Below are 23,528 nucleotides of genomic sequence, written 5' to 3' on the forward strand. Positions count from 1 at the left end.
ATCGACGGACATACTACAGACACTGCGGAACACATGTGTACAAAGCTATGTCGGGTTTTCACTTTTTAATTTCGCTACCGATCGGATCTCTAAAAAGACATAGTCCCCACACTTTCAGACGAGTATTTTCGCTGCCAAGAAGCCAAATGGTGGTACTGGTCGGGTTACCCCATTGTAGGTAGGGGAAATTGCACAAGCTGCGGCGCGGTGCATCCGCGACCAGCGGAGGGCGGCAGCTGCGCGGCTTGTCCTTGAGGAGGGCTAGGCGGTGCGGGGCCGTGCAGTTTCCCGGTTCCGCGGGCGGGTGGAGTGGGGGGCGCTCGGTGCTCGGTCGGCGGTCCGCGGGCCGGTTCTCCGTGGTCAGTTCGACAGCCGCAGCCGCCGACTCCGCGACTGCACGCCCCGACCTGCGCGATCGCACCTGCCGCTGCCGCCACCGCCGCCACCCACAACAGACGCTGTCCCGACTAGCGAGCGCACGCCAAACCTCGCCGCGCCTACCTGCTCCCGAGGTGTCGCCGCGGGCGTTATGTTTCGGTGACACACGCTACCTCTTCGGGAAAAAGAATCGATATCTCCTGATCTCTTGGGCGATCACTTGACACCGAGCGCACCGACGACAGACGACGTTCGGGAATGAATGACAACGTTCGGCAGCTGAGTGAGTTATACTCCTTCAGAAACAATCTTTCGATTTTGAAACCAGCTTATGGATTAAGCCTTTCACTCATTTCGCTGCTCGAACCCGAAATCTTGCAAACTTTCGGGTTCGTCATATTTTTACTTCTTTAATCAGACCGCTTCCTTGTCTGTGTGTTTGTCTCTTCAGTACAAATTTTGCAACTGATTTTAAACTAATTTTCCAATGGCTGCTGACGCCAAACTTTCAGCATAGCTCAGAACCGGATGGCGATACAATATTAACTCGCTTTCTTGCCTGATGTATGGCGGAGTGTACTTTGTGTACCACTGTCATTTCCCCCTTTCCCTCTTCCAGTAGCGAGAGTTGGCGGGAGAGCGATCGATGGAACCCTCCGTGTGAGCACGAGACTCTCATATTTTTACCTTCACGGTCTTTTCGAAAGATATACGCAGGAGGAAGCGCTATACTGGTTGTCTCAGGTTAACAGGAACTGGCATAAACGTGAAATTTACCATTTGGCTCTGCTTTAATCCCATGAAAATGCTTTTCATTCGACTGAAAAATTTCACTTACGGAAGATCAAAAACCAGAAAATAATTATTTAAATAAAATATCAATTTTTAACACAGCACGTTTTTAAATCGGACTAACAATATAAAATAATTACTTCTAGCCGCACACAGATTGCTAACTCCATACAGATAGTCCTGAAAATTTGTGGTTGTTAATTGTAATAGCTATAAAAAGGCTTCTAAGATTTAAAACGGAGTGCATGGAACACACGACTCATGCTTGAACAGTTCACCCCTTACTATTACCTACCGTATGATCCAGACTTTTTCGTTTTAAATCTTATAAGTATTTCCACTGATATTAAAAATTCAAAACCCAGATAATCAGAACAATCTGTATGCTGTTAGAAAACTGTATGGGGCTATGATAAATTATTTTGTACTCTTCAGTGTGATTTTAAAACGTGGTATATTAAAATTTGATTTTTTTGTAAATAATTATTGAAGTTTTCTGTCTTTCCTTTGTTGACTCTATATTCTTAGAAATGTGGCCCGTCTATGTAACTAAGTGAAAATTGTTTGTTTTGTGCTGTATGCATTTCGCTTCTTTTCATTTATGAAGCACCTTCAGAGGCCCGTAATAAGTTTCTATTTTACGTACATAATACAGTGTCAGAAGTATAACCAAACAGGATTTTAACATTACGAAACTTGTAGTCAAAAATGTTGTTTCTTACTTAACAACAAGAGAACAACCAAAACTGTAATAAAGCAATTTATCTGTAATCACTACATAAAGCAATTATAAAATTCGTAAAGAAATATGTATCACAGACCATTGAAGATAGTTTATAAATAAAAAGATGCGACACGCATATGAAACAAAAAATATATATACCGACTATACCACCAAGAATTTCATGTTCTTGTTACGGTCAGGCAATCAGCACTATTCTGTCAGGAAATCTTATGCTTATCCAAGCTATTTTGTGCTGACTTAAGTTTCATTCTTTCAGAATACTCTGTCCAAACAAACTTTTTGAGTCTGATGTTGGATGAGTCCACAGCTTTCACGTAACTACTTAACATGGTCGTTTCCACTTGTGCTTGTCCAGTTATATTTTAATTCTTACTTATTGCGATTGCGGTTTAGAGTATTACTTATATTCACTCAGAGAGATCAAATGTAAATATGCACACAGGAAAAACAGAGCATGATGTCTGGGATACCTGTTGTATTTATGCACGTGTACATATTCACGAACTAATAATTGTATTTGCAGTAAGTAAGAAATAAAATAATGTTTGACAGTCATAAGCGAAACGCCAAGTTAAATTACTTCATTAGGCAATGATGGCGTTTAAAAACAATTTTAAACAGTTTTATTGAACTGAAGGCAATAACTATTCCTTATTAATAACATGTTCTATTTTGCCTTTAACAAAACAAATAATAGCAGAATCGTTAACCATTTCGATCCTGAAATCGTCATTGTTAGAGACAGGAATTTAGTGACAGCATACTGCATTTCAGAACGTAATGCCTCTGATAGTGAAACAAGTAGCCGGCCGGAGTGGCCGAGCTGTTCTAGGCGCTACAGTCTGGAACCGCGCGACCGCTACGGTCGCAGGTTCGAATCCTGCCTCGAGCTGTGTGTGATGTCCTTAGGTTAGTTAGGTTTAAGTAGTTCTAAGTTCTAGGGGACTGATGACCTCAGAAGTTAAGTCCCATAGTGCTCAGAGACATTTGAACCATTTTTTGAAACAAGTAGCTGCTATTGAATGTACCGTTAGCTCTTTCGTTTGGTCCTTAGCTGCATGTGAATAATTTCTTTAGTTTCTTATGCCACAGGTTTACAATCAGAACTTTCGACCCCCATTAACGCGTAAAGTCTGTCGCAATCAATTTAGAAAAGTCTGAAATTACATTATACTTACCTGTTGTAATTTATTCCATAGAGCTGTTAACCTTAGCTGTCTGTCTTATTATTTTGCACATTCTGTTCCATATTAACTATTTGCCTTGCAGAAGTTATGTGATAATTTTAGGCTACTAAGATATTTTTGAGTAAAATGTGCGTCTGTGATAAATATACATTCTGCGGAGCACAAATGACGATACCGAAAATATAAATTACATAGTTTTTAAGTTCTTGTTATATAAAATCCGGTCCCGCTACTGGACATTTTACGAGATGCCAGCATCTCTGACATATAGTTATCCTGATTAGCAACAGATGGAAGTTGAAACCAAAATTTTGGTAGAATTCTATTCTATCAAATACTAATAAAAAGCTGTCTCATTACATGATATACACATTAAATTTTGCAATAAGACGTGTTGTTTTAATGTTAAAACAGTGCAGTTATTGAAACTTCCTGGGAGATTAAAACTGTGTGCCGGACCGAGACTCGAACTCGGAATCTGCCAGGAAGTTTCATATCAGCGCACACTCCGCAGCAGAGTGAGAATCTCATTCTGAAAACAGTCGAGTTATTTTTTATATACGAACATTGTTCATTATTTTATACGGATTGTAGCATACACACTCTGTCACTGATCTTCAGACATTACTACAAATTTTCTACGTGTTCCACGATTCGTTACTGATAGTGGTTTGTAAGGGTACATACCGGCAGTTTTAAAATGTTTTGTCTTGGTCCACATCTCCAGAAAACAGTATCATACCGTATTAGAATTGATCTTTCTCTGTGCTTCAGAGCGTATACCGCTGTGACTTCATGGGCGATCAAAACTTTGTGCCGGACCAAAACTCGAACACCGAACCTTGTCCTCAGTGGGCAATGTCAACCGAATAATATGAGCATGGGTGCATCGCAACTCCCACCCGCAAATATCTCTCAGGGGCTCTACCCTCAGAAGAAGGGATGCAGGTTAGAATGCTGTTCCAGTGCGTTGTTTCAGAGCAAATTTCGTAGTTCCACTTCGATGTTCAACACTCGTTAGGGGTTTTATTTAAACGTATTACGGCAAAATGTTGCCATCATCATCGTATTTTTTTAAAATTCTGAAATTTGGAAAATAAAGATTTAGGCCACCGTGATTATACATTAATGTACGACAATTTCATTACCAACTCCATGTTTGACCATTTCATACCTACTCTTCTACCTTTTGTCATCCAGAGAATGTAGGTTTTATCCTCAGTCAGTCGGTAACGACTCTTCAATGGTAGAATTTCCTGCTTACTGCGATCGCCGCCTTAAATATAGTCTAAGACTAAAACAAATAAAATTAACATTATTTGCTTTACTTGACAGCCAACAGATATTTTTTGCATTCCTTTATTTTATGCCAAGACATTTCGGACTGTCGCTATCCTGACGTAGCGCTATACATATCACTACAACGGTTTCATCCACTGCATACTGAATGCTAAAACTCAATTTATTTATCTATGACAAAACCGTTACTTGGCTTCAGATTAACTTTCAGCACAAAAATTTACATGAGTTGACGACGTAGCGCCGGCCGGTGTGGTCGAGCGGTTCTAGGCGGTTCAGTCTGGAACCGCGCGGCAGCTACGGTCGCAGGTTCGAATCCTGCCTCGGGCATGGATGTGTGTGCTGTCCTTAGGTTAGTTAGGTTTAAGTAGTTCTAAGTTCTAGGGGACTGATGACCTCAGATGTTAAGTCCCATAGTGCTCAGAGCCATTTGACGACACAGCGAATACTGCACTGCATCTGTCAACCTAGAACTGTTTGTCTTATATGTAGCCTATAAAGGCGGAATATTTAGCCACAAATTACAAAACAGAAGACAGCTCCAGAATCGAAAATGCAGTCGATGAAAGCTTTATATTGACTAAGGCATACACGTTTTATGACAACTGTATGCGAGTAAAAGCCCGAAACCCGTCTTCGCACAAAATAACACTATACAAAAAGTATCTGGTTGCTGTATTTCTTCAGGTAATTCAATGAACAGCCACGCAGCTCAGGATTCATTAGCATGGATAAATTGATGGAGAACAAAAAATAAATAAAATAAAGAAAATGATGCACCACGAAGGAGTTATCCAAATGGGACGGGAATCCGTAGAAGTGATGTACACGTACAGACAAACAGATGATTACAATTTCAGAAAAACTTAATGATCAATTTAAGAGAAAGTACATAGAATACCGACGACGTACGGCTGTGCTATAAGGGTGCCACGAATGGTGACAAAAGGGGTCCTGCTATGAAATGAAATGCCACTCCAGACCATCCCACCGATTTTTTCAAAGAAAATTCCGCACTGGCTGTATGAATGATTTTTACTAAATCTGCGGCCGGCTTCGCACCACTTATCAATGCATCCTCAGGCAATATGTACAAAAAATAATATAATAAGAGCTCACCTAAACTACTCGATCCCCCAATTGCGAGGTGTAAATTAAACTTTTAAATAGCCAGTTTTGTGAATGCTATTTATAACATAGTAACGTTGAACACTGCCCTGTAGTCACTCCCCACCATTTACGTGCAGTATACCGTCATCTGGTGAAAGCACTCCGTCCTCAGGCCACGAGTGGCCCATCGGGACCATCCGACCGCCGCGTCATCCTCAGTCGATGATGCGGATAGGAGGGGCGTGGGGTCAGCACACCGCTCTCCCGGTCGTTATGACGGTATTCTTGACCGAAGCCGCTACTACTCGGTCGAGTAGCTCCTCAATTGGCATCACGAGGCTGAGTGCACCCAGAAAAATGGCAACAGCGCATGGCGGCCTGGATCATCTGGTGAAAGCGGTAGTTAAAATTTAAAAACCTTTTTAAAAAAAAATTTTAAATAATGGGAGCGGCAATGGCCTAGAAAACAAAAATTACATACGATGCTGATAAAACTCCCCTAAACACGGACGACGAAGAGCGGAACATTAGCACGAAGAAACAGCGGAATTAGGGCCATGTAAACATATCAGAACATACCATGCAAGTTGAGAGGAGCCGTACGCCAGCGGACACGGCCTGACTGACTGGACGAAACCCGGAAAGCGCTCACGCAGAGGCGCGAGAATCGCCAGAGGCCGGATGACTTGTACAAGGTGTGAAGAGTGGGGGGTGCTGAACATTTTATAAACAATTCGTTATGTCTATTTTTTTAAAAAAGTCCAGTACCATACTAGGTGGCCAATATAAAAAATGGGCAGTTAGTTAAAACCATAAGAATAATAAATGTGGTGGTTCTGAATGCGTAAGGCCCGGAGTACGCATAAAAATACATTGTACAGAACCTACTAACAAGTAAGCTATAGGGGTAAGGCTACCTGTTTAAGTAATCAAATTTTTCTAAAAGACCCTTGTGCCTCAGGTCGGTCTGTGCATTAAGTGAGGAGCGAGGGTATTCTTCCGAACTCTGAGAATTTCAATCTCTTCCAAAACATTACGAGTGTTTCCCTTAGTTTCCAAGTGTAACACCCGCATGTCGTTCTGGATACCGGTGATAAGGGTGTTGCCCGCCCTACAAAACAATATCCGACCGATGCCCAGGGCGTCTGAAGACACGTCTTCGGCCTGGAATATCATTGCCTGGAGTAGAATTGCCTTCAGTGATGAGTCCCGCTTCGAACTGAGATCCGATGATCAGTGGAAACTTGTCTGGAGGCGCACCAGACGATGGTGGGATACCAATCTGGCTGTCACCCACCATACGGGTCTACATCCATGAGTGATGGTCTGGGGTACCATTTCTTTTAACAACAGGACCTCTTTGGATCTCATCCGCGGTGCCCTTACAGCACAGCTGTACGTCGACCATACTCTGCGCCTCGTTTTGCTGCCCTTCATGGCGAGTGATCCTTGGCTTATATTTCAGCAAAATAATGTCCGCCCACACAGGGCGAGAGTTTGTACTACACGTCTAGAGTGAGTTAGTGCACGCTCTTCGTTATCGCCATTTTCATCAATACTTCCCGAACTAGATTCACTCTGAATCACTGCTTAAGGTTCTTCAAAATCTGAATGAATGAAGGACAAATCAGTAACTTCGTTGTCACTGTTGAAAACAATCAGTAACCTTCTGTAAACCCTCCTCATCGTCACCACGAACTACTCTCTTTGCCATATTGGTTGGCTGCTGAGATCAGCTAACATGTGACGCACACTGCTGTGCTTCGTTTTACAACACATTTAAGAGCCATGTATTAGCTTGAAACTGAGTTCCGCTTATCCACATAGTGAAGCGTGCATTTACGAGCTGAGTTCGTCACACCATTTAAATGCCGTAGTAACTTCAAGCGACTTCAGCTCGTAATTTGATGCGACTGGGCTAAGTAAAACTAAAGACGGCCACGTTTTAGTTAGATGTGTCATTACAAACAGCGAACACATCAAACAAGTGCTACACAAACGCAATATCATTTGTGCGGCTGGTTATCGTATGTTGGATGTAGAAGGAAAATTAGTGTACAACGTCGCGTCGACGGCCAAGTCATTAAGACGGATCACAGTACCAGACTGGGGAAGGAATGGGCGGGAAATCAGACGTGTCCACTTCAAATAACCCATTTGACTTAAGCTATTCAGGGAAACGACGAAAACTTAAATCTGGATGGCCTGATAAAGATTCGAAACGCTGTCCTCCGTAATACGAGTCCATTGTCTTAAACACTGTGCCATATCCTTCGCTTAAATGGAATACTTGTCATTAGAGAGGAACATACGTACAGACACTGTATAAGAGATGAATCATCTGTATGGCAGATGCCAGCTGAAGATAACTTACGTACGATAAAAAAGCTGAATTCACAACATTTTCTTTGCGGTTAGGAATACTTTGAGAAGTTCGAGACTCAGGTAAGATTATGATGTAAGTGCAAAAAGAGCGAACACGTTGTTACATGTGTTTCATTGGGCAGTGAAATATTACCGACATTAGTCTACAGCCCTAGAGAACTTCCCACAGACAATAGCATCCTTGTAAAGGTCACTAAAGTTCTACAAGCTGTTCACAAAGCAATGTTGTTAAGCCTCTAAGATAAGCAACTAAGCTCTGTCCACCATCTGTTCGGGTCTGTTCGTAGTGTTGGTATTTTAAGGCCAGTGTGCACGCGACGATATTCAACAAGACTTCAGGGTATCTTTACTCGCGCATTTTATTTAAATATACGGTCGTGTTCTATCAACGCCCAGCTCGTGTAGCGTAGCGCGCGACCTTGAGAGACAGGAGGTGAACCAAGCACTGGATGTATTCGCCCGCCGACTGATTGTTGTAGCACAGTGGCCAATCCGAGTGTAGTTTTAAGGCGGTTTTCCTCGTCCGCCTAGATAAATAGCCGACTGTTTCTCGTCCATCCCATAGACAAGGGACTCTAAAATGGTTAAAACATGTAAGCACTCGGAATGCTTCAATTCACAGATTTCCCTTGTTGAGTAAACGGTCACGTGTTGATATGAATGGCGTGGAAATGTGTAACGCACGAATGGCGTATGCCCATCATACCAGAGACGAAACATGCTAATAATGCATTTATACCTTCCATAAAAAGGAGGCACGTTTTGACACGTTTCTTTCTTAAACTTACATCACAGTTCTAATCGTGTGTTTCGTCTATGTTATTCGAGTCAATGAAAATACTACTATATCTATTTTGGGAACAGGTTCTCGTATTTGACTTCTAACCTAAAACTTTCGCAGTCCCCTCACTTTTCGTTGATAGCTTTAGTAGCTGACAGCCAGTATTGGAGGCATGTTATTCCTTTGTGGCAAGAAATGCAATTATTTCTAATCCAAAGACTGGGTTGAACAGCACAGACCTTTACTAGCAACGTCTTACATGTAGGAGCTGATGCGCCTTCGAGTTTATGTGGATGGAAGACCAACTCTTTCATTCGGATCCTTAGTTTACCAGAATATGAAACACCATTTCTCAGATAAAGAAATTGTGACGTAGGTGATTTCTGAAGAGGTCTCAGTGTGACTGACAGAAGGTATACACCTAGAAAGCCACTCCCATGCAAAATATCTCACCGACTGATTCAATCGGTTTCTACAAGCACTGGTCTTCAATTGAGATTCCGTACTTACTTAACTACGTTTTCGCCAGCCATTTGACCCAACAAGGGCAAAAATATCGAGGAACGAACGTCCTAAGGAACGCCACCGACGGCTAACAAATCCACAACAAAGGGCGTGGTCGGCGACGGGAATCGATCCCGGATATAAATAGCGGCGCTTTGCCCACAGTCCCTCAGTACGTGGCCGGAGTGCGTGCAGCGAGCACAACCACAAAGCATCGCTCACAGCATCTGACGTCGAAGACCAACATTAAATTTTATTTTTTTAGAAAATGTCACGTACATCATCTCAATCTAAAGACTAGTGTCATTTCACTACACTCTCCATTTCTTTTCACACATTTTTTTCATCGTTCTGTATGTTTTTGGTAGACATCCGTTCTGTTTAACCACCACAGTAACAATCCCAGCATACAAGCTAGTGGTTTCCCCTGGAGGACGAGTATTTGTTGGGTTTTTTAGGTATTAAATATAAAGCTGCCCTCAATCCGGAGGGTATTTCTAACAGCGCAGTGTGGTAAGCCGTTCTTTTATTTCGATCTTTGTAGCTACTTACCCATTCCGTCAAAGGCGAACGTATAGTTTGTCGAGTACTCCAAATCACAATGCCACTTGGTCATCCTGACATACATAAACAATTACTAGTGATGAAGGAGGTGAAAAGTGACAGAAACAATCCTATGACCGACTTGCGATTGAAACTTGGACCTTTGGCATTTTAGTCTGACACTTACTCCGTGCCTCAGTGGTGCTGGTATGGCAGGTCAGCGTTTTCGATCAGGGGGCTGGCCACTCTCTGTAATAAAGAAACAGCGTAACGTTTGCGTCGGTGCTTTCAGAGGTAGCACGTAACATCCACACAAAACTGATGTCGAAAAGTAACGAAGGAACCGGTAGATTACACGAAAAGAAAAACAAAGAAAATTTAAAATTAAGTGGCAAAGTGCCAGACTACAAATACAGCAGTCTTGGGAACCTCGGTCAATCCTACGATTTTTATGTCACTTGCCAATTCTTGCACCTTTGGCAATTTTTGTTGCTGTAAAAAATGCCGAGCTGCACCGTGGTACGGAGAATTTACGCCAAACTGTAGTTCTGCCAATGAATGGCTGGTTAAGTCAGTCCGAAGGTCGAAAGAAGGCTATGGCATACCACCTCCAACAGGATCACACCTAGCGGAGTACTGTGGTGTTCAAAACAGTCTTCGGATTGATGGCTGCTTTACTTTGCTTTACTACATTACTGGTCATTAAAATTGCTACACCAAGAAGAAATGCAGATGATAAGCGGGTATTCATAGGATAAATATATTATACTAGAATTGACATGTGATTACATTTTCACGCAATTTGGGTGCATAGATCCTGAGAAATCAGTACCCAGAACAACTACCTCTGGCCGTAATGACGTCCTTGGTACGCCTGGGCGTTGAGTGAAACAGAGCTTGGATGGCGTGTACAGGTTCAGCTGCCCATGCAGCTTCAACACGATACCACAGTTCATCAAGAGTAGTGACTGGTGTATTGTGACGAGCCAATTGCACGGCCGCCATTGACCAGACGTTTTCAATTGGTGAGAGATCTGGAGAATGTGCTGGCCAGGGCAGCAGTCGGACATTTTCTCTATCCAGAAAGGCCCGTACAGGACCTGCAACATGCGGTCGTGCATTATACTGCTGAAATGTATGGTTTCGGAGGGATCGAATGAAGGGTAGAGCAACGGGTCGTAACACATCTGAAATGTAACGTCCACTGTTCAAAGTGCCGTCAATGCGAACAAGATGTGACCGAGACGTGTAACCAATGGCACCCCATACCATCATGCCGTGTGACACGCCAGTATGGCGATGACGAATACACGTTTCCAATGTGCGTTCACCGCGATGTCGCCAAACACGGATGCGACCATCATGATGCTATAAATACAACCTGGATTCATCCGAAAAAAAGACGTTTCGCCATTCGTGCACCCAGGTTCGTCGTTGAGTACACCGTCGCAGGCGCTCCTGTCTGTGATGCAGCGTCAAGGGTAACCGCAGCCATGGTCTCCGAGCTGATAGTCCATGCTGCTGCAAACGTCGTCGAACTGTTCGTGCAGAAGGTTGTTGTCTTGCAAACGTCCCCATCTGTTGACCCAGGGTTCGAGACGTGGCTGCACGATTCGTTACAGCCATGTGGATAAGTAGCCTGTCACCTCGACTGCTAGTGATACGAGGCCGTTGGGATCCAGCACGGCGTTCCGTATTACCCTCCTGAACCCACCGATTCCATATTCTGCTAACAGTCATTGGATCTCGACCAACGCGAGCAGCAATGTCACGATACGATAAACCGCAATCGCGATAGGTTACAATCCGATCTTTATCAAAGTCGGAAACGTGATGGTACGAATTTCTCCCCCTTACACGAGGCATCACAACAACGTTTCGCCAGGCAACGCCGGTCAACTGCTGTTTGTGTATGAGAAATCTGTTGGAAACTTTCCTCATGTTAGCACGTTGTAGGTGTTGCCACCGGCGCCAGCCTTGTGTGAATGCTCTGAAAAGCTAATCATTTGCATATCACAGCATCTTCTTCCTGTCGGTTAAATTCCGCGGCTGTAGCGCGTCATCTTCGTGGTGTAGCAGTTTTAATGGCCAGTAGTGTATTTACTCATCTACCTACCAGTCCACAATTTCAGATACTATTGCTGCATAATTTATGTTGAATGTGGATAATTTTTTTATATTGTCTCACGAATATCATTAAAAATATTTATAGAACAAACGTATCTTTGGTACGTAAAACTGAATTTACCACAGTATCAATTAACAAATAAAATTCAGTTGTTTTGGGTTCTTACTTTTCATTTAGAGGTAGTACGTGTAAACATTAAATACGTAGTGGGTTAAATACGTGGTGAGTGCTAAACAGACGTCACTCATATCCTGTATAGTTATAAGGGTAACCATTCGCACCTACTAGAGTAAAGATATCTAATAGATCCCAAACTACTAATAAGTATCTAGGACAGTTTGTTATTTTCCACAATTAACAACCCAAAGTTCTAGATTCATTACCTAAAGCTTTCAGAAAGTCCCTATATGAAATTCCTGATATTTTTCTATTATTCTTCAAAGTAAAACTACTAGTACAAGATGAAGATCATCTAACTCCTAGTATTTATTCTTTCACGATTAACCCCAATCATAGATTTTAGGTGAGCAAGGACGCAAACCGAACTTTTCAGAGTGTTCATTCAAAATCTGTTACCAACGAGCAAGAGATTACATTAGGATATACAGTTCGCAAGGAAATTACGGACGTATTTGGCGTTAACAATTAGCGATAGTATCCGTTTACCGAAAGCCACCGTAGTGTTAGGTGGACCTTTATGTGTTTGGCGTCTCTCACGTCAGGCATTCGCGAGCTCAGCTGCGGTCACGAGGAACCCTAATTACATTCGCACGCCGTGTTAGCAGTCTGCCTTGTGTGAACTGCTCGAATCTGCCAGCCTTGTTCTCGCCTTTTATTCGACAGTCATATTCGTGACATCATTTCCCATGTTAGAGAGGACTGTCCTGTATTTGCAGCGTCAGAGCTTCTGCGTGAAAAACAAGTCAATATTGTTAAAGCAAGGATGAAAGGTTAGGGTTCCACGAATCTTATACCTGGAGTCAAGAACGGTTTAGATGAGGATGATATACGGGGTCTTTTGCAGAGGGTGAGCCCAGGGATTCGTATTACGTGATTTATAGATACCACAGGAAACATATAAACGGATGGCCAGCTGGGAGCCGGCTGGTGTGGCCGAGCGGTTCTAGGCGCTTCAGTCTGGAACCGCGCGATCGATACGGTCGCAGGTTCGAATCCTGCCTCGGGCATGGATGTGTGTGATGTCCTTAGGTTAGTTAGGTTTAAGTAGTTCTAAGTTCTAGGGGACTGATGACCTCAGAAGTTAAGTCCCATAGTGCTCAGAGTCATTTGAACCAGCTGGGAGTACGAATCTCGTTGCATCAGAGTGGGACATCGTTCGTGTAGCCAATAATGCGATCTTAGAAGTCAAGGCAGGTGACTGTGACGTTGTCTTTCAACGAGATAACGCAAGACCGCGTGTTGCCCCTGCTGTGCTGATGGACCTCGATGCAGAGGGATTTATACTGCTGCCCAGGCCAGCACGTTCTCCAGATCTCTCGTGCACTGAAAACATCCGGACATAATTTCCCGAGAGATCGGAGTACCAGCAAATGCCAGCCATTAAGACTGATGAACTCTGACGTAGAGTTGAATCATCATGGAATGACGTACCCGTATCTGCCATACAAGCTCAGTACGAGGAATTGTTGCCGCCACAAGTTACAGTCCTGTGAACTAAATTTCGACCTTGTGTGTCCATAAATCATGTAAAAATTCAGTCATTTAGGCATGTATTCATTCTGTCTGCTCTACTGCATCCGCACAATAAGCAAAATTTCGTTATTTGCTGTCCGTTCAGGTGTTGCAGTTTTAGTGAGTAGCAATGTACTTCTAACAAGGGAACCTCCCCATCGCACCCCCCTCAGATTTAGTTATAAGTTGGCACAGTGGATAGGCCTTGATAAACTGAACACAGATCAATTGAGAAAACAGGAAGAAGTTGTGTGGAACTGTGAAAAAAATAAGCAAAATATACAAACTGAGTAGTCCATGAGCAAGATAGGCAAAAACAAGGAGAATATGAGCGCACGAGCGCCGTGGACCCGTGCTTAGCGTACGCAGCTGCGAAATGTGGGGTTCTTGGTTCAAGTCTTCCCTTGAGTGAAAATTTTACTTTTTTTATTTTCGCACAGTTATTATCTGTCCGATCGTTCATTGACTTCTGTGTTCACTGTAATAAGTTTAGTGTCTGTGTTTTGCGACCGCATCGCAAAACCGTGCGATTAGTAGACGATAGGACGTGCCTCTCCAATGGGAACCGAAAACATTTGATCGCAAGGTCATAGGTCAACCGATTCCTCCACAGGAAAACACATCTGATATATTCTATACGACACTGGTGACGGCATGTGCGTCACATGACAGGAATGTGTTGTCGACCCACCTAACTTGTACACTTGGCGAATGGGTAAAAAGATTCTTCTACCTTGCCCGATTTAGGTTTTCTTGTGGATGTGATAATCACTCCCAAAAAAGTGATGAAAACATAAGAGTTTGTCACATAAACTGAAAATAAAAAAATTAAACTTTTCACTCGATGGAAGATTTGAACCTACGACCTTTCGTTCCGCAGCTGCTCACGTTACCACGAGACCACGGCGGTCCTGCCTTCCCAGTGTCCTTGATATTGCATATCTTCCCATGAACTACTCAGTTTGTATATTTTGCTTATTTTTTCACAGTTCCACACAACTTCTTCCAGTTTTCTCAGTTGATCTGTGTTCAGTTTTTCAAAGCCTATCCACTGTGCCAACTTATAACTAAATCTGCGGGGGGTGCGATGGGGAGGTTCCCTTGTAAGCTCATCCCCCCCCCCCCCCACCCAGACAAATAAGGAGTGGAGACTCACAAAATAGGATCAGCAGCTTTCCACAACTTCATTAATCACAGAGATATATACGCATCTAATTTGTTTCTGTAAACGGAACTGTGGAATACCTTCCCGTGCTAATAACAGATCTACTAAATCTGTACGAAAAAAACTCACTGATATGTTTTATGTCTCACTCCAAATTACAGAATAAGAATACATTAAATGTTGTGATGCTGTCAATTTGCCCTGAAAATGGCTCTGAGCACTATGGGACTTAACTTCTAAGGTCATCAGTCCCCTAGAACTTAGAACGACTTAAACCTAACTAACCTAAGGACATCACACACATCCATGCCCGAGGCAGGATTCGAACCTACGACCGTAGCGGTCGCGGGGTTCCAGACTGTAGCGCCTAGAACCGCTCGGCCACTCCGGCCGGCATTCTTTAACAAAATTTTAAAAAATCAAAAAATAGCAAAGCACCCGAAGGAATTAGAACAGTTGGACGGAAATATGGCAAATGTTATGTACATGCATGGAGAAACGAATGATTACAATTTCAGAAACGCTGGATGATTTATGCAAGAGAAGAAGCTTGACGAATTGTGCAAGTCCATAATGCATTGGTCCACCTCTGTCCTTTATGCATGCAGCTATTCGGCTTGGCATTGGTACATTCGTTGGGTGCCTTCTTGAGGGATATCGTACCAAATTCTGTCCAATAAGCGCATTAGATCGTCAAAATCCCGGGATGGTTGGAAGGCCCTGCCCATAATGCTCCAAACGTTCTCATCTGGGCAGAGATACGGCGGTCTAGCTGTCCAAGATTGTGTTGAGCAAGCACGAAGAAAAGCAGCAGAAACTCTCGCCGTGTGGAGGAGGGCATTATCTTGCTGAAATGTAAGCCCAGGATGACTTGCCGTGGTGGGCAACAAAACAGGGCGAAGAATACCGTCGAAATACCGCTGTGCTGAAATGGTGCCGCGGATGACAACCAAAGAAATGAAAAGAAAAGATACCCCAGACCATCACTCTTCATTGTCAGGCAGTAGGTTGGTATCCCATCGTTGTCCGGGGCATCTCCAGACAGGTCTCTACTGGTTCTCGGGGCTCAGTTCGAAGCGGTACACATCACAAGATAATTCTACTCCAGCCAATGAGATTCCAGGCCAAACACGAGTCTGGAGACGCCCTGGACGCGGGGGCATACCTACCTGACTGTCGCATGCCGACTAGCTCGGGATTTTGACAATATGACTCACCAATTGAACAGCATTTAGCACGATATCTCTGAGGAGTATGTCAAACAACTCTGTCAACCAATGGCAAGTCGAATATCTGATTGCACAATGGCCAGAGGTGGACCAGAGCTTTACCGATTTGCTCAGTTAGCAAGACTCTTTCTTTTGAATAAATAATCCAGTTTTTTTCTGAAATTGTAATCATTTGTCTGTCTGCATATGTACATCATATTATCTACCTGTTACCGTTCCATTCGGGCAACTTCTCCTCGGTGCGAAGTATTTTCTTTTTCTTTTATATATATTGCCCACCCCGTAGCTTGCTGCTGTGTGTGAAACCGAGAAAACGAAGATTAGACTTCATTTTTTTCATTTCCGAAATTTGTAAAATGATATTCTCTCAACTTCAATCCCCTTTATTTTCTAATCTTTGTTGGCACGACGCATTTCAACAATATGCTGCCATCATCATGTATGTAACTGTTATTTATGTGTCGATTTTCATATTACATTTTCCTGTGACGAGAGAAATATTTTTTTCCCTACGTGTTCAGTGAGTTTATGCTCCTTCATACTGTTGCACTGTCCAGAAAGATAAATTTTCGGCAATGGCAGAATACATAGAAACAAGTCGCTTAATGAATGGTTAGAAAGGAACAAAGTACTTATAAATTTCTCATTACTGCTTGCTTCTTTTATTAATTGTAAAGAGACGTAGGGACTTATTGTTCAGTAATAGCCTAGACAGGCAATGAGTGCTTAACCCTTTAAAAAAATATTTAATAATTCAGTAAATGTTGGGAATCAAAATCTATAGTTCGTGCCACGATGTAAAGATGCTAATACATAAAAATGGCTGTACTCATTGTGTATATATCATCTCGGCAGTTGAAGTATCTATTATCTCTGGAGTTGAAGGATTTTTAGCATATTCTAGCCAGTCCATTGTACTCAACTGCATGAAAAGTTTTGAAGTGGTTCTGCTTTGCCTTCTCTTGTGTTGCGTGTGTCAAGTAAGTATATGTTGCCACTAAATGTAAACAAAAATATTTTTGAGACTGTTTAAAGAATACAGCACATAAAATTGTGTATACTAACTTAAATTAATCTTTCTGAACAGTGAACAGGGGGAACAATATTTCGCGACACAACGTCGCTGACACACGCAGCAAAATTTGTTTGCTCTCTTTACAGAAATGTGCCGAAAACTATTGGAAAATAAAAGTGACTGAAATTGAGAAAGTGTAATTTTATAAACTAAGATTAGGGTCCAGCGTCGTGTCGACAACCACGTCGTCAGAGACGGAGCACAAGGATCGACGAGAAAATAAATTGGCCATGCCCTTTGAAAAGGGGGGGGGGGGGGGGGGGGGGAAGACAGCGAGATCACGGAAAATCTTTGTGTGGGTGGACGGATGGTGATCTGATCAGCCGTCATTCAGAGGAGAGAGCAATGTGGTAACCTCGCTCGTGTGTAACGTCGAAGCCAGCTTTCCTTCCTAGGGACACGAATAAGAATCGTAGCATTGTACTGCATTGAGCGACACATATTCGCCGAGCGTGCTTACTGGCATACGCATTCCATAAAGCAGTGCGAGAGTGCACACCGGAAGGAATACGGCCTTCTTATTACCCCTCCACAAGAATGCCGCACAATATACGGCAACAGAATGTAATTTTCGCGGTGTGAAAGCGAAATCAGTAGTAGACGTAGAGCCGTCTTACGTCAGCTCACTTTCTATCACGCTTTTCTAGTGACTACATTCCTTCGCTAAAGTGAGATTCCGGAACGTTTGCAAAATTCAAGTCTTTCATTACCTTCCCCTTAACTCAGATTCTTACCCCACCACAGATAACCGAATTCAAAAGATATTACAGTGATGTCTGTTGCCTTCGAAACGGACTTTGATTCTGTTGACACAGAAACTGTACATAAGAAATCCGACGATCTAAATAACAAAATCTAATTCTTAAAACCATTATCCAGTATCTAAAGTGAAATTGACAGTAGAAATACCTCATCACACAGGTGTTGGGCATGGTGATGGATATACTCAATTCTTTTCAATTGTGTTCTAGAAAAAACAGTGGCAATCTGAACGAAAAATTTAATGAATACATGATTTCAACAATCAGGAAAAGGAAACAAAAATATAGCAATGAACTGTCTCGCACTTGCAGGTTACCGCTATTCTTTCTGAAAAAGAAAGAATTGTACGCAGTCTAAAAGTCGTAAAAGGTGTCCGCGTGTGGTTGTTTTGATTAGCGAATGAAGTTTTACCCGATAAACTTTGCACTCACTTTTCTCTTCTTCAGATCATTCAGGGATGTGACTTGAAACACTGGATCCAGAGATGTAGCGCCGTAAGGATTTGTGACATATGAGGGCCGGAACTTTAATAGTGGCAACTATTTATTTGCAGCTCGTACAATATAGATACGTGTTTCAAAGTTTTACTGACCTTCAAAGCAATCACCACCATTGTGCATAACCCGTTGCCAGCGATGTGGAAGTCGTAGGATACTCTTATCAGTGCCAATTTGTGGGCAGTTTGAGCGCGCGGTCTATTGCCCGACGAATCTGTAGCAGTTCTGAAGCGAATGCCGTGAAGTGTTTTCTTCAGTTTACAAATCGAGCTGCACTCACGAGGGCTTAAGGTAGGGGAGTGCAGTAGGTGATATAGCACTTAGTAGCCCCATCAGTCACACAAATCAGTAACAGCTTGCACTGTACATTCTTGAGCGTTGTCCTGCAAAATGATGGTCAGGTCCTGCAGAAAGTGTTATCACTTCTGTCTCTATGTTTTCATTTTTGGAACGCAACCTACGACCAGCTTAGAGACAGAAGTGATGACACTTTCTGCAGGACCTGACCATCATTTTGCAGCGCAATGCTCAAACACGTACAATGCAAGCTGTTATTGATTTGTTTGACTGATAGGGCTGTTAAGTGCTACACCACCTACTGCACTCCCCTACCTTAAGCCCTCGTGAGTTCAACTCTATTTCTGAACTGAAGGAAACACTTCACGGCATTCGCTTCACAACTGCTACAGATTCATCGGGCAATAGACCGCGCGCTCAATCTGTCCACAAATTGGCACTGATAAGAGTATCCTACGACTTCCACATCGCTGGCAACGGGTTATGCACAATGGTGGTGATTGCTTTGAAGGTCAGTAAAACTTTGAAACACGTATCTATTTTGTACGAGCTGTAAATAAATAGTTACCACTATTAAAGGGGGAAGATCAGTTTGGATTCCGTAGAAATGTTGGAACACGTGAGGCAATACTAACCTTACGACTTATCTTAGAAGAAAGATTAAGAAAAGGCAAACCTACGTTTCTAGCATTTGTAGACTTAGAGAAAGCTTTTGACAATGTTAACTGGAATACTCTCTTTCAAATTCTGAAGGTGGCAGGGGTAAAATACAGGGAGCGAAAGGCTATTTACAATTTGTACAGAAACCAGATGGCAGTTATAAGAGTCGAGGGGCATGAAAGGGAAGCAGTGGTTGGGAAAGGAGTGAGACAGGGTTGTAGCCTCTCCCCGACGTTATTCAATCTGTATATTGAGCAAGCAGTAAAGGAAACAAAAGGAAAATTCGGAGTAGGTATTAAAATTCATGGAGAAGAAGTAAAAACTTTGAGGTTCGCCGATGACATTGTAATTCTGTCAGAGACAGCAAAGGACTTGGAAGAGCAGTTGAACGGAATGGACAGTGTCTTGAAAGGAGGATATAAGATGAACATCAACAAAAGCAAAACGAGGATAATGGAATGTAGTCAAATTAAATCGGGTGATGCTGAGGGAATTAGATTAGAAAATGAGACACTTAAAGTAGTAAAGGAGTTTTGCTATTTAGAGAGTAAAATAACTGATGATGGTCGAAGTAGAGAGGATATAAAATGTAGACTGGCAATGGCAAGGAAATCGTTTCTGAAGGAGAGAAATTTGTTAACATCGAGTATAGATTTAAGTGTCAGGAAGTCGTTTCTGAAAGTATTTGTATGGAGTGTAGCCATATATGGAAGTGAAACATGGACGATAACTAGTTTGGACAAGAAGAGAATAGAAGCTTTCGAAATGTGGTGCTACAGAAGAATGCTGAAGATAAGGTGGGTAGATCACGTAACTAATGAGGAGGTATTGAATAGGATTGGGGAGAAGAGAAGTTTGTGGCACAACTTGACTAGAAGAAGGGATCGGTTGGTAGGACATGTTTTGGGGCATCAAGGGATCACAAATTTAGCATTGGAGGGCAGCGTGGAGGGTAAAAATCGTAGAGGGAGACCAAGAGATGAATACACTAAGCAGATTCAGAAGGATGTAGGTTTTAGTAGGTACTGGGAGATGAAGAAGCTTGCACATGATAGAGTAGCATGGAGAGCTGCATCAAACCAGTCTCAGGACTGAAGACCACAACAACAACAACATTAAAGTTCCAGCCCTCGTATGTCACAAATCCTTATGGCGCTACATCTCTGAATCCAGTGTTTCAAGACACATCCCTGAATGATCTGAAGAAGAGAAAAGTGAGTGCAAAGTTTATCGGGTACAACGCCATTCGCTAATCAAAACAACCACACGCGGACACCTTTTACGACTTTTAGACTGCGTACAATTCTTTCTTTTTTTTTTTCCTTGAGAAAATCATCACAGTTGACGATACTTGATATTATCACTATGAAGCTGCCACAAAACGACAAAGTGCAGAAATTTATATGAAGTATCAACGCTATGATGATATAACCGACACTCATTGTAACGTGACGCGCTGCCTGAACAACCTCCCAAAGAATGACTTTTCTAAATGTTTCACAAGGTTGTATGAACCTTTTGTTCACTGTATTCAAGTAGAGGGAGACTGTGTAGAGCACCTGAAGCACTGAAATGACCATAATAACATGTCTCTCTCTCTCTCTCTCTCTCTCTCTCTCTCTCTCTCTCTCTCTCTCTCTTTTAATGAAGTCTCGGAATATTTTGGGCTCGCGAGGTATCGTGTAGCAGATGATTATAATTAAAGTGCAGCTATTCACAGAGGTCCCGTGTTGGCTGTAATTATCTCGTAATGCCAATTGAGGAGCTACTCGACCGAATAGTAGTTGCTTCGGTCAAGAATACCATCTTACGACCGGGAGAGCGGTGTGCTGACCCCACGCCCCTCCTATCCGGATCCTCCTTTGAGGATGACATGGCGGTCGGATGGTCCCGGTATGCCACTCGTGGCCTGAAGACGGAGTGCTAGCTAAACTTGGTAGATGTGCTAATGGGTTAATGTGGAACCGATTTACTCTGAAAAAAAAAATTAGTTTCAATTCTGGCTACCAAGCTGTACGTCTCCAGTGCTCATACCGAACAAACTGTGTAAGCAGCGGTTAATTATAAAATCAACATTATGACTTTCTGACTTGTTTGACCTTTCCTGCCCACGACTCATTCCTAATACATTACATATTGAAATACTTCTGTATGTCTTTCAATCAGAGCACCAGATTTGCACCTGGTGGCCAAAATTGGGATTATTTTTTTCCAGTGTAAATAGGTTCAGCTTTAACGTATCGAAGTATCTACCAAATACCGCTGCCACACTATAATTACAACCCGCTCTGGACCTCTATGAGCAGCTGCACTATAATTATAGCCATCTTTTACAATTTGCAGGTTGTAAACGACTTATAAGGTAATGGTTATCTGTTTGTGATGTATGAAGGAATTGTGGTGATGAATGTGACAGATGAGATAGTTTCGAATATCCTGCCCTGGAACTTCGTGATTTCGGCACATGATATCAGGTTTATTAACGCTTAATTCCTGCTCTGTCAAGCAGCTCTTCAACCTTCCTCAGGGTGTGTGGTGTGCCGTGTTCCTGACCTACCATTAAGATAATTCTGTGTTGGTTCTACGTTTCGAACGTGTGGTAGGATTCGATGGGGACCAGTGAAAAATGACCCAACCGAGGAGCAAAGTAAATAAATAAATAAATAAATAAATAAGATCCTGACAGTACCAGTTTCAAGACTGTTGCTCCGGTATTTAGACTACTGGTCAAGTAAGCACGACATCAGACGTCGAAAGAACTTAGAAACGTGCTGTTAGCATCGAAACAGCTAGCGATATCCCAAACGAAAGAGTAAGAATCGCTCATTACTCAAAGTCGACAAAAATGTAATACATCTGTGTAATAGCCAGATCTCGGAGACTTACGCAGAACACTGTATTAAATGTGGACAAGGTGCAGTGAATGACGTGAATTAATCAAGAATGAGATTAATAAAGCAATTTAAACTCTGAGATTATGAGTTATGATGTGCCGCAATCTGACACACTTTCCAGCACATGATAAAACTAATTTCGGTTCTTTAGATGATGTTGCCAGTTACTTGGATGTCACTTGGAGTCGACGATGATCTCCTGCATCTGATGCAACGCCTCCACTAATCCGCCAGGGCTGTATCTGACAGATAACCGTAACTGGAAAGATAACCGTAACTGGCAAAGCTATCTTCAAGAAGTGACTGATATACCAACAACACATCCTTCTCCACGTAAACATATAACGACCACTTTGCAACTGATTGAACGCGGTACTTAAAAGTTAAGAAACGGCAGGACTGGCCGCAATCGATAAGACTCAAGGTGCATGTCACCGCCTGCGCACACTGATTGTTACAGAGATAACATTGTTTACAGGCAGGAAGATGACAACCGAGACTGCCGCTGGCCTTGGACGATCTCCGAATTTTGCACCGGGAATGTGACAAGAATCATGAAAATCTTACACATAAGCTTTTTCTTAAATTACTTCCAGAGTGTTTGTACTGATCTTACTGTTGTTGTTGTTGTTGTTGTTGTTGTGGTCTTCAGTCCAGAGACTGGTTTGGTGCAGCTCTACATGCTACCCTATCCTGTGCAAGTTTCTTCATCTCCCAGTACCTACTGTAACCTACATCCTTCTGAATCTGCTTAGTGTATTCATCTCTTGGTCTCGCTCTACGATTTTTACCCTCCACGCTGCCCTACAATACTAAAATGGTGATCCCTTCATGCCTCAGAGCATGTCCTACCAACCGATCCCTTCTTCTGGTCAAGTTGTGCCACAAACTCCTCTTCTCCCCAATTCTATTCAGTACCTCCTCATTAGTTATGTGATCTACCCATCTAACCTTCAGCATTCTTCTGTAGCACCACATTTCGAAAGCTTCTATTCTCTTCTTGTCCAAACTATTTATTGTCCACGTTTCACTTCCATACATGGCTACACTCCATACAAATACTTTCAGAAAATACTTCCTGACATTTAAATCTATACTCGATGTTACCAAATTTCTCTTCTTCAGAAACGCTTTCCTTGCCAATGCCAGTCTACATTTTATATCCTCTCCACTTCGACCATCATCAGTTATTTTGCTCCCCAAATAGCAAAACTCCTTCACTACTTTAAGTGTCTCATTTCCTAATCTAATCCCCTCAGCATCATCCGATTTAATTCGACTTCATTCCATTATCCTCCTTTTGCTTTTGTTGATATTCCTCTTATATCCTCCATTTAAGACACTGCCCATTCCGTTCAGTTGCTCTTCCAGGTCCGTTGCTGTGTCTGTCAGAATTACAATGCCA

General features: G+C 42.5%; 1 protein-coding gene across 1 annotated transcript in view; it reads left to right on the forward strand.

The window, feature by feature from the left end:
* Window positions 1-378: 378 nt before the first annotated feature.
* Window positions 379-23,528, forward strand: part of LOC126198677 (polyamine-transporting ATPase 13A3-like) — a 452,249-nt gene continuing 429,099 nt past the window's right edge. The window contains exon 1 of the mRNA XM_049935173.1: window positions 379-661. Coding sequence (XP_049791130.1) covers window positions 637-661 — 25 coding nt within the window. The 5' untranslated portion in view covers window positions 379-636. The remainder of the gene's footprint in view (window positions 662-23,528) is intronic.

This window comes from Schistocerca nitens, chromosome 8 (genome assembly GCF_023898315.1).
Source record: "Schistocerca nitens isolate TAMUIC-IGC-003100 chromosome 8, iqSchNite1.1, whole genome shotgun sequence".
NCBI classification, from domain to species: Eukaryota; Metazoa; Arthropoda; class Insecta; order Orthoptera; family Acrididae; genus Schistocerca; species Schistocerca nitens.